Source organism: Dermacentor silvarum, chromosome 6, assembly GCF_013339745.2.
Source record: "Dermacentor silvarum isolate Dsil-2018 chromosome 6, BIME_Dsil_1.4, whole genome shotgun sequence".
NCBI classification, from domain to species: domain Eukaryota; kingdom Metazoa; phylum Arthropoda; class Arachnida; order Ixodida; family Ixodidae; genus Dermacentor; species Dermacentor silvarum.
In genome coordinates this window covers 124,019,765-124,032,431 of record NC_051159.1, presented here as the reverse complement: position 1 = coordinate 124,032,431, position 12,667 = coordinate 124,019,765, and the positions used below count along the sequence as shown (strand labels likewise).

Sequence of the window (12,667 nt, the reverse complement as noted above, 5' to 3'; positions counted from 1 at the left end):
CGCGCCGTGCGGGTTGGTTGCCGTGGCTGCGCAGAGGCGGAGCTAAGCCGTGACGTCACTGCGCCGACCCACGGGATATATAGCTCCGCGTCGCCGCCGCGGCGACACAAAAGCCCCGCCGTCTCCGCCCCGAGCACTTCGCCGCGAAGATGGGGCAGCTGAAGAAGAGCGTCACTCGCAAAAAATGAGCAAGCGTGGCGCGAAAGCCGGCGCGCCGCTACCCGAAAGCGAGTGAGACCACTTCGGTCCGATCCCGAGTATCGCGCCGCCGAAGCGGCGGCGAAACGTCGGCGATTCGCAGAAGATCCGGAGTTACGAGCTCGCAAAACAAAGAAAAAGTGTTTGAGCGTCCAGAAGCGTCAAGATACTTAAATGACTGAGTGTTTGTTGCTCCTTGGGCTGTCAATGATTCTGGGGTGATCTTGCGCAAAACGTGGCCGAGTCTCGAAGCATAACCTCGCAAAAACTTGGCCGAACCGTTATAAAGGTAGGTGGGGTCGCCAGCTTCGCTGTTCTTCTAGTCTTCGCACTACTAGTGTGAAGCTGCCCCTAATTTTTTTTTTACTATTGTCTGCAAGAAATTACCAGATTCGTGGTTTCGCACAATAAACGTTTATTCCTCCTCCTCCTCGTAGTCTCGTGTTCGAAACTGAGAAGGCACACAATCTCAATAGTGGAGTTGATAATAGCTTGTATTACAGGACTGGGCAGTACTACCTTAGGTACTCTTTGGGTATCTGGTATCTGTATCATGATACGCCTGGCAAGACGTGTATCAGTTTTTGTATTTCAAGTACATGAAAGAAGGTATCGCGTATCTTAAGATACAAGATACTGCTATCGCAACATCACCGTGTAAAACTCTAAACGTTAGCTGCACTTCGGTTCTCAGTCTGATACTGCTGCCACTAAACCATCTGAACAAAACTAAAGGAAGCGACATTCTAAAATTTTTTCTCCAGAGCCCTCCAGCGAGGGCAGGCGATGAGGTCTGCGTGTCCCTATTGGTGGTTGTTGTTAAAACGTTTATTTTGTTAAAACGTGGAGCAGAGCCATGTGGTGGCGCTGGCGCCGTCTCGACAAAAACACGCGCGCGAACGTCTGCGCGCAGCCGACCTTGTTTTCTTGAACGTGGGTGTTACCATTTACCTTGTCCTTAAACGGTAATACGTTTACGGACAAGATAAAACTCCGCAGCGGTATTTGCGCCATCGGGCAGAGGCTTCTTATTGACGTTCTTGTAATTAGATGGCGACCCGCTAGCTGGTCGTCAAGCACAGCAGTGATTCCCATAAATTATAAAAGCGACAAGCAAGAAACCGCTGACAGCGCAGCGTATAAAGAGCTATCATGTTAAGCAGCTAAAAGAACTCCAATATAAATTGTTTCGGAATGAAAATATTTTACTTTGAGCAAGAAATACAAAAACTTCGAGATACTAACACACACTTCAACCAAATGAAGCAAGGTTGGCCGGAGTTAAGAAATTTCCAAGCAGACATTTTTGTGCATACATGTTTGCTGCTACGTTATATAGATATATAAGAAATTTTCGATGTATAGAAGTATCTTACGATACAAATGGAAAGTATCGTGTCGTATGCAATAATTGCAGTTCTATCTTGTATCTGTATCTAAAATACTTGTTTCCCGAGTACCTTGTATCGTATCATGATACCATTTCAAAGTGTCTTTGCCAAGCCCTAGCTTATGTACAGTTGTACATCGTCTCTGTAGTTTTGTAGTTTATATTATCATAATTATGGGGCAAGATATGATATTTAGTAAAGAGTGTTGCAAGTGGTGTAGACTTCGTGGTTCGACTTTTTGCTTCACTTGGTTCGAGTGTCGTTATTATTATTTTTTTTTGCTTAGACATGACGTGTGTTGCTCTTCTCCCATAGGTCAATAGCTATATGACGTGACGTCGCTTAGCACGGGCCGTGGGTTCGACCCTAGCGGCGGCGGGCACAATGCGAACGCAAAAATTCTCGCGTACTGTGCATTGGGTGCACATTAAAGAACCTCAGGTGGTAGAAATTATTCCGGAGTCCCCCAATATGGCGTCTCGTATTCAGATCGTGGTTCTCGCGCGCAAAACTCCAGACATAAATTTCTTATCTTATCATTGTCGCGATAGCAATTATAGGGACGCTCGAGAACAATTTGCTCCGTTGCCGTGGTGTTTCCTATAAATTCCAAGTGCGATAAGATCCCATCGCGCGTCCTGCGCCCCGTGCTGTGGGGTTGAAGGAAAACGTACGAGGGTGAGCTGAGTTGGTTGCGGTATTAAATCACGGCCACGGCGGCCGTATTTCGATGGGAGCGTTGGGTGCGTTGTGCGTTGGGTGCACGTTAAAGAACCCCAGCTGGTGAAAATTGGGATTCCTCCACTACGGTGTGCCTCATTCCGGGATTGTAGCTCTGGCATGCAAAACTCCACAATTTTATTTTAAGGTGAGCCGACAAGGGCGGCGCGCCGCCTACCCGTGCTGCCAATGCTGGAGGTCACTGTGCAATCGCGCGCGTGTGAGGGGGGGGGGGGGGGGGTTGCTTCGCTAATGAATGTAAATAAATAATGATTTGGAACGTTGCAGTATTGCTAGAAAGGTGAGCATTGCAACGATAGGAAAGTATTAGACAACTGCACGAAGTATAAGGTTCGTAGCTTTATCGGCCGTATAAATTGCACTACATATTCAGTTAACGCGCACGTTGTCACGAGATCGCAGGAAAACATGAGCAGGGGCGCTATAACGAAAAATGATTCCAAACTCCTGACGTCAAATTTACGTAACCACCGACGCAAGCATCGGGCGGTGACCCGCAGCGTTGTCTGAACAACCCAATCAAACACTCTCCTCGTTTATAGGAGGTCACCTTTGTTCGCGTTCAAAACCAATAACATTGTCTACACTCAGCAGTTTTTCTTATCTAATTGGCTGACAAGACGCGAGGAGCACGCTCTAGTAAAGAGGGTGTCGATGGGGCCGAGGCAGCACAGTGAAAATAGATAACCGCATGAAGAGGGTGGTGCCGGCTTCTCCGGCCGATTGGTCCGATTCGCCTTACTTAGCTTGCTGTGGCTGGTCGAAAATCGCGGCGGCGTGCAACGGAAGGATAACAATGCCGCTAAAACGGATCCTCAGCAAGGAAGAATTGGCAGAGTGATGTCGTATGCGTACCGAAATGGTTCGATAACGTTTTACTGCCACACAAAAAGGTTTATCATGCGCAAATAAATAGATGCTCACCGGCAGGTGCGAGTAGCGAGAGCCTGAGCGTTCGGCGGACAGCCATCTTCTATTCCTTTCAGAACGGGGCAGTCTGTGGCTATTCAGAAATGTTTTCAGTTTTGCTCAGCATATTAATGATTTTTTTCGCGTACACGTCACTTTGACGTGGTGAGCTTTCGTGGTTTTGTGAGGTCGCGTGACAGACAGGCGAAGTGGGCGTAGCCAGAAAACATTGGACCAGTAGCAGCGGGTTAATGGTGAAAAGGCGTCAAATCAGGAATGATTATTTTTCTTTTGTGCGGTTTAATCCATGCATAATCAGTGTGTACACGTTATATCAGATGGGGAGCTATCGAGGTTTTCGTGACGTCGCGTGACAGACAGGCGAAGTTGGGAGTGGCCCGAAAATGTTTTGACCAATCGTGGAGGCTGATTGCAGAAATTGGAATCAAAACAGTTTGGAATCATTTTACGTTATAGCGCCCTAGGTCTCACTCGATGACCACGATCACACTATGTCACAACGCAGGCGTGATGAAGAGCGCCGACAGCGGGAAGTACAACACCTAATGTTTTGTGCTGCCTTCATCACTAGGTACGCGGAAGCACAGCGCGTATGAGGCCACCAGCCATCTCGGCCCGCCTTTAGTCTTTGCACCCACCGCAGCCTTTGTACGCATGCGCTCAGCCCCGCGGACAGGCATGCGCAGCTGCGGCCGGGCGAGAAGAGGAGACGCCACCTGGGCCCATTAGTACACGCTTAAATGATTGATTGATTGATTGATTGATTGATTGATTGAAAACTCTATTATTCCACCGAGTTCGGTTGCCCGCCTCTTACCGTTACTGCGCGCGCGCCCTCGCCTCCATCCTCCCCATCGCTCGCTTGCTCACGTGACCTCCAACATTGGTCCCGTAGTAAAACGGTGCGCATCAAGACACCATCCTTCTGGACTCAACATCGCATGCTTTACCCGCACGTGCAGCACGCGGCGCGCGGGGTGAGATAGGATCTTATCACACGTTTACGTTATACAGGGCATCACGGCAACGCCAACGCCGACGACCAAAATTCGACTGGAGTGTCCATATATTTGCTTTCGCAATAATAAATAAATAAATAAATAAATAAATAAATAAATAAATAAATAAATAAATAAATAAATAATAAACATGCCAGGTAGAAAAGGAGTGGCACTGCGAGTTCACGAAGTCGCATCGGCCCTTAGCGTTGAGCGCAACCGCAAGTTCAAAAATTAAAAAAAAAGAAAAAGAAATAACCAGCGATTTTCTTCTGCCTCAGTGTTTGAGCTTAGGTACTCAGCATGCCAGAGGAGCGCGATATAGCAAAGTCACGCCAACTGCTTCAAAGGCACCGCAAAAATCCGCATAGCACAGCTGCATTCCCGAATCTCGCGCTGCGCCAACATACCGACGACGTTGCCGCTGTCGTGCGTGCCCTCTCGATGGCCCCCGAGGAATGCTGACCGCCTAAACGGAGCAGAAAGACGTGGTCAGCGGTCTTCACTAGCCTCTCGTGCGACGTGTTGCCTTATACAGTAAACCCTCGTTATGACCAAATCGCTTTCTTAGATTTATCGCTTTATTCGAAGGTTTTCGGGGTCCAGACCGCAGTGCATGCATTTTGGCGCGGATATTTCGGAGTGCACGTACACAGTACTCCAATCAGTACAAAGCGGGAAGCGGTGAATCCGCACAAGACCACAGGGTTCAGAATGCACCGTGCATCACCCTTGGCGACTGCCCAGGAAAAAAGCGTCTGTAGGTCACCCGCTAGTTTTCGACAGCTCCTTGAGAGTAATTGCATTATGTGATAATAACCTACAAGCGAGGCAACTGTTCATGGCCGTCAGCAGAATTTCACAACTGTCATGTCGCCACTCCACCAAGTGCAGCTTTGATTCAATATGGGCTTTGCGAACTTCCGTGCTGTCGGAGCGCACACACCACGTTATATACCATGGCTCTCTTATAGGCCATCCGCTTTAACGAAACACTGCTTTTAGCGAAGTCAATTTTCTGTCCCGCTGACTTTGGCCAACGAGTGTTCACTGCATGTGAACGCTACCCGCGTGTGGTAGTAGCCGGCGACAATCTTATACTCTTAATGAACCATCATTTCCCGTATAAAAGAGAAGTGGGCGTGAATAAGAGAAAGAAAAAAAAACATTGGAGTTGTTAAGGAACGTGGCGTTGCTGTAAATGAATAGAGGTTGGCAGGCCTGATATGATTTTTTTCTCTTTCATGGAGGGAGGGGTGAAGGGGGAAAGTACAATAATGATACTGATAGTAAGCATTTGATTGATTACGGATTGCGTTTAACATCTCTAAATAACACTGTGGCTATGAGAAATTCTGCAGTAGGGGGCTTCGAATTTTCATCCCTAAGGACCTTTAAATGTCCACCCAAAGCGAGAAACATCTCCCCCCCCCCCCCCCTTCATCTTAATTCGGTTTTCGGAAACCCGCCATTTTGCTTCAAAGTGATTCGCTGTAGCAATGGTTATCAGAAGAACTGAAAGCTGCGCCAGTTGGTAATTATTCGTGCTAAAACCGTAGCACGCACAAATAACGACGGGCAAATGCACCTTACAAACAAGCCGCTGTTTCTAAAGCACCTGTGTCCTTCGGTGTTTGTGTGTGCTACAGTTTTAACATAAGCAGTAGTTATCATTGCAGCGTATTGCTCCGTATTTAAATATGGGCATGTAATTTTACTCCTATAGCAGGTAAGTGCTAGATATTCGGTTTGCCTTGTCCGTCCCGTTCGTGCGTCCATTCCGTTAGGCTGACGACGACCGCGGTCGTCATCGACGACAAATAATGACGTGTTTTCTCATTGTGAGTCCACCTCGTCATCTCCAGCTTCACTATCGCCACATGGATTTAAAAAAAAAACACCAACCTGCCCTCACAGAGATTAGAACCCACCAATAGAGGAAAAATAGGGCAAGCAAATAAAAAATGCTTGTTACATTTTCAGTTTGCGTACTTATGTATCTCACTATAACATATAATTTCGTCTTTTAACAGCGTGTCCTTCTCTGTAGTCCTGGAAATGAATTTCTGATTATAGCTGGGAATTATTCAATCATTTCTTCGCCAAGTACCATTTAGTGGGTATGAACTTGGCGTTCGCTGGACAACAACAATAGGATGATGGTTTTAACACTGGGACAATGCTGCTGTCGCAGTAATAGGATTCGCAGCCGAAGAAATTACTAAAGTCTGCTGCCTTTTTTGTATCGTTGATTTACTCACTGACCGGCAGATTGAATAATTCATTCAACGAGGAACTTGTGTCGCCGTGTGAGCCATGTTAGCAATAAGCGTACGGAACAAAAAATACGAAATGAATGCAACGTTACGTAAACAGCCTTGAGGTAACGCAGTAAAGGCTACTTACGTGAGCCGTTGCGCTGCCTTCGGAATAGCCTTAACTCGCCAGACTATGGCAAACAAAAGTACAACCTTAATGTGGCTGCTTTCTATGCTCGCATGCATGCATGCAGAGCCATGAAGCCCCACCCGTGTATTGCGACGTCAAGGTCGTAAAAATGCGCACGCTATTGTCGCGTTTGCCTTGCAGAGGCAATAATTCTCCCGCCGCGTGAAAACGCGAGAAATAAACGAAATTATTCACAGCAAGGATGCAGACTTCCTTTATACAAAAGGTAAACTAAGAGAAAAAAAAAAAAGAAAAGTGGCGTAAGTCAACTGCGTTGCGTACGCTCGCTCCGTCATTTGCGCGCTTCCAACTAAGGCGCTTACAACTCATACGCCAAGTAAGAAAACGAGAAAAAATAAGTAAAAGACTTCAAAGCCGTTAAGCTCTGAGGAAATAACTGCCAAAGGACACTGTTCCGCAGCTGATTGCGAATAACGTGGCGAACAAAAGGCAGAAAGTCCTGCTGCGACAAAAAGGCGGGGAAACGAGAACATATGTTGGGCGTTTTGGTCTTGGCGAACCGTGGGTGAATGCTGTTGAGGGCGCTCCATAGGATGCCACGGTGAAGGGCGCGGGTCATTCTAGTCTTTCAGGGCAGACAATGGCTTCTATAAGACGCCTCTCTGAAGAGCGTCGGCCGCAAGTCTCTCTCTCTCTCTTTTCTTTCTTGCGTGACTACCTCTTTCTCCCATTCCTTCAAGCCCTCTTCTAAATCTCTCCAACCAACCTTTCTCTTCGATGGACCTCTTGTTGCGTAAGCGTTGTACTAGCTTTGCTAAACTGATGGTATCCGTTCCTTGCCTTCTGCCAGGTTTTCGTCTTTCGTTGGGGCACCCCAGCTCCGCTTCAGCGGAGAAAACGAGGAAAAGCCGCGTTGTCTCTGTGTCTTGCATTTTATCGCCGTCAGCATTCTGGATGTAGTTAGAGCGCGAAGAAAGAATGGGAAGTGAGAGGGAGAGAAACAAAGGATGCGTACGAACACGGCGCAGACATGCCGTGTTCGTGCGCTACCCCTGTTTTTGCTTTAAGACTAACATTACGTTTTTCGCGTACACTATCGCTGCAGGCTTATCATAACAGCACGCAAAACGTTTCATGGGATATCAAAGAGAGTTCCGGGCAACTGCAGTCTTCGAGTGCTGCGACCGCAGCTCCACGAATTCGTTGGAGAGACGCATTATGTAATGCCAATATGTTAAAGTGATGGTCTGGTCTGCTCTGATAACCTATCGTGGTTCATATATGCCCATCCTGGTATCCCTTCTTTTTAACCAGCGTGGTAGCTTAGTTGCTGTATGGTGTTGCGCTGTTAAGCTCGAGGTCCTGGGTTCGAGCCCGGTTTCGAAATCATGGATCTATAGAGAGGTGGAATTTGGATATTTGCTGCAGGGCGGAGAATCTTGATATTCTCGCACAGTTAAACAAGTGTAACGCATGTCCAGAAAACAAAAAGAAAAGAAACAGCCGAGGAAGAAACTGCTTTGCTTTTCACTGAAAAAGAATACTTCAGCAAACAGCAAAAATAATCAACGTTTCCACATGTTGCTTTCAGTAAATGGCTTGCGAAAACGTTATTCTTTGTTGTTCTCAACGCATATGGCGCTTGGTTAGTATAGGGCGGTTTGGTTAAACGTATAACTAACGTTACCATAGCTCACGCGTGTGTAAGAGAGTTGAACGTTCAAGTATTTTTGATTTAACGCGATGTGAAAGCTGTACGTAAGTATTGACACAAGACGATGGGGGTATGTGTCTGTGAATTCCCGGTAACTGCTCCTGCATGCATGGTAATTCAAAACAGGGAATGGTCTTTTTTTTTTGTTATCACCATGAACCCTCACGAGCGCAGTTTCTCCGACGTCGCTTCAACTGGGAGCTTCAAAATTTTATGCCATTATGCATACGAACGAAGCTTATGCAACGGACAGTGAACATGCATTTTGAAATACATGTTCTCTGATCGGCGTCAAGCTTTCAACTAGACGAAAACAACAAATACAAAGAAAAATAATGTATTCATGTTTTTTATAATGCCGCTGCATTTCTGAAGAGAAGGAAAAAATATTTAAAAAAAACTGGAAATTAAGCTATAGTGTTACCAGTATCTAACGTATGACCACGGAGTCGATTAGAAGCTTTTTCCATGCCAAAAACGGTTAAATGCTCGAACTTTTTGTGTGTACACCATGGATTTTCACGCATTACAGATTTTCCTGTCGTGTAGCGGCTAGTTTTACTTTCCTGCTGTGCATAAAACATTAGTTTTTCTCCAATTTTCTCGATAATTTTCTGTAATATAATCCACTCACATACTCGCATTCTCTTGCGACAATTAAAAGTTACAGAAGCACACATCTCTTTGAACACTTGAAAAGTATAGAGACGTGTACTAACATGCTCATTATTAGTCGCAACATCATGCGCGTGCTTTGGCTTCAAGGCGCTCCGGCGATTGCTTGCACTGGTGCACCGCAATACGCCAAATTGGTGAAATACATACCGATCCGATTACTGGTACAGATGTCTTTCGTTAATGAGGGAGTAGCCTATTCATAAATGTCATATTCACAAACGCTGATACGGCACCAAGGCTTTGCGACAGTGATAACTGTCATGTGTTTGATTAAGGCGGGAGATGGTATTCGGCATCCCAGAGAGCTATCGAATTCATTGTCGAATCTGTGGTGTTTGCGCGTTAAATTTAATTGGCGCGTTGGTGCAGACGTCGGCCCGGCTGGAGACAATTCGTAAAATGCAACGCGACGTGATTTCACCGCACCGTGGAATTATACGGTCCCCAGAAATAATAACCCATGTTTAGAATGACACTGCTTCAAGGAAGACCTGATGACTACAACTATGGGAACGTTGAGATTTACAACATGTGCAAGAACGTGTGTGCACATTTTTTAATAAATTCAGCAAGCTGATGGCAATGTCACCGCTAGATATATATTTAGATTTCTTTCAATAGATGCTGTTATCACCGTAACAATGCAGTATCACCAGCCAAGAATGCGTTAGAGAGACTATACTTTGCTAAACCGTTTCCTGCGTATAGCCGCTCCCAACTAAGTGGTCATCCATGTGACAGTGTCACGCTTCGCACACTATTCTATTGGACCTTTCACGTAGTGTCCGTGTTATCCGTGGCACGGAGTGTTTATTTAATAGGTTCAAGTATTTGCTGCGGTCGCGTTCTTTCTTTTTGTTTTCCGGTTCACAGCGTTTGCGGGCGCGAGTAGAATCGGTGGCCTCTTGTGTTGCGGCGTGAAAACACATTTGCATTGTGAAATAAATTGAAAGACTATCAAGGTGACTACGTACACATAACATGCCCACTTATAGTGTGCCTTTTGTGTTAATCGGGGAAACATGCTGGAGCATTGCCCATATTGAGGACGAACAGGCAAATGCAGTGTCTTTTTCTAGAAAATAAAGGTGGAATCTGAAACAATGATTAAACAGATATGAACATATACGTTTCATGGTAGGCCGATGTCATGATACCGACTCGTTTATTACATACACAAAAGAGCGTAACAGTTCCAATTATTATTATTAATATTATTATTATTATATTGCGTGCTGTACCTAGAAAGCAGACGCGCTTCTATAAGTATACGGTGGACGGATATTTTTGTACCTTCAACTCTGATAGTACACATGCCTGTTGCTTTCTGATGAAACAAGATAAAGTAAGCGACATCAGTGTTTACCAATTGCAGTAATTATTCGCTTCCTCCCGCATCCACTTCTGTCCGGATATGTTTCGCAAACACAGTGAACTGCTTGAAGCACCATGCATGCGGGCGCACTGTCTCCCTCGGCCGCGCACACGCTAATGTCTGCGCAAATGTAATGGAAAGACAGGTTGTGCCTCGGTGGCCTTACGTCGGGCGACGCTGCCGGAGTATACCCCGAAAACACGCTCGCATGCTTTCATAGCCCCGCGGTTCTTGCCTCTCGTGTTACTCAGTGCTGTCTCTTTTTCTTTTTGCGCCCCTCTCCCGCGTCCTTTTTTTCCCTCTTTCCCGCAGGAAATTAATTAGATCCCACACGCAGTCGAGGGTGTAAAAGGAGCAAGCGAGCCAGAAAGCAGCCGCCCACCCCATACCCCCTGTCTCGACCCTGACGAGCGAGCAAGCAAGAATCCAGGAGAAAACGACCTGCGGTCGTCCGGGTGGCTTCCTTCTCCCGCTGTCTGCTTGCGAGACCTCGCTGCGCACTTTGCTTTCCGGTGCGCGATGGTGAAGCAAGGAATCGGCACGACGGTTGCGACAAATCGCGAGGACTAACGACCATCCGGAGGCACTCGCTCCGTCCACGAGGCGGCAGTCTCGGCACCACCACGCCGAGCAGGGAGAGAAGTTGGAGAGATAGAGAGAAAGCTGCAGCAAACGCCCGAAAAGAAACGAGGATCCACCGACCGGACATCCTGCTCCTGAGGTGCCCGCTGGCGAGTCATCTCTTTGTGCTTTGCCCTCGGAGATCCGCTTCCTCAGTGCGCCTTCGTACCTTGGCCCGTCCATCTTTCGTGTTGTCTGTGCGCGCTCCCGACAGGATCTGTGTATGGGAGCCGGAAAGATAGAGAGCGGTCGGGTCTCGCCACCTTAACGAACCCTCGAGACCCGTGGGCGGCGAAGCAGCGACTGTCGCCATCCGCCCGGAGGCGTAGCAGCGCTGATCTCGATACTGATCCCACAAGGAGGAGACATCTCGCGTCCTTGCCTACAAGTCAACCGAGCCCGTCTTGCTCTTTTTGTTGTTGTTGTTGTTGTTGTTTAGTTTTCTACTATACGATATCCGCACGCAGCCGACTCTCGCGAGAAGTCGCAGCTCGTTCTAGCGGTCCCGACCTAAGAATGTGTCCGGTCTCAGCTTTAGCCATGGGCATTTGATCAACGTGTATTATTGCGTGGCGTATTTGCCCTCATGTCGTTCTTCTTCGGATGGATGACACGCTGCCCTGCCATCTGGATATGCTGCACTGTGACTACTTCACCTTTGCGATGACCTGAACGATTTTTGGAATGCAGAGGTAAAAGCTATACGATAGAAAAGCAAACCCGATATCTGGATCGCCACTGGTCCGTACTACGAAGGCTCTCCTTCAATAAAGCAGCCTCGCTTTGATGCGATGTTAGTGCTACTATGACTTCGTCAAATTACTGTGCATTTGGGAACCTGTACCTTCCTGATAAAGGGCGCTCTAGCAGCCCTGAGCTGGCGTTTCTTTACGGGCTGCCGAAAACATAGCGAGTGGGGTACGCTGGATTGTCGTCTGTCGTACAGCGTGTAAAGTTTCCCGTGTCCTCGTTTGGCGCATTGCTCACGAACCGGCAGAAATTGCAGCCTTGGCTCATTCGGGACTTTCTGACCGCCAAGAGAACAATGAAAACTGCTACGCCGAACGTTTCGTTCCTCAAAACGCCCTGATGCCGGCGTTAGGTATGGATCGCGCGCTTAGTACGGTGGCGCCCTACAACGCGACGCTGGAGGTGACGAAGGCCGCGCTGCTGAATGCGTCGTTTTCGAACGAGACACTGGTGCTCTCCTCAGCAGCTGCTGCTGCCGGGTTAGCGAACTTCACGGGCAACTTGACGAGTGAACTGGTGATGCCCGGTGGTGGTGGTGGTGACGTCAGTTGTCCGTGGGACCCGCGCGGCGGAGGCAACTGCTCGTGGCCGGACGCGGGTCTCGCGCCGGGCAACGAGTCCTCCCTGGAGGCGTCCCGATTGCCCGCTGACGCCCAGCAGCCGGCCGAGAAGGTCTACTGGGCGCTGATGCTGGTCATCCTGCCTTTTCTGGCCGTGTTCGGCAACATCCTCATCATCCTCAGCGTGTACAAAGAGCGGAGCCTGCAGACAGCGACCAACTACTTCATCGTGAGCCTCGCATTCGCCGACCTGCTCGTGGCTGCTGCCGTGATGCCGTTCGCCGTCTACGTTCTGGTGAGTC

The 12,667-nt window shown here is 47.8% G+C and overlaps 1 protein-coding gene across 2 annotated transcripts in view; it reads left to right on the top strand.

Annotated features, from left to right (window-relative positions):
* The window catches only part of LOC119455930 (dopamine D2-like receptor), a 388,566-nt gene that overhangs the window by 226,320 nt on the left and 149,579 nt on the right, over positions 1-12,667 (top strand). For both annotated transcript variants that reach the window (XM_037717474.2, XM_037717475.2), the window contains one exon: positions 10,747-12,660. In XM_037717474.2, the coding sequence (XP_037573402.1) occupies positions 12,145-12,660 (516 nt within the window). In that variant the 5' untranslated portion in view covers positions 10,747-12,144. The remainder of the gene's footprint in view (positions 1-10,746; positions 12,661-12,667) is intronic.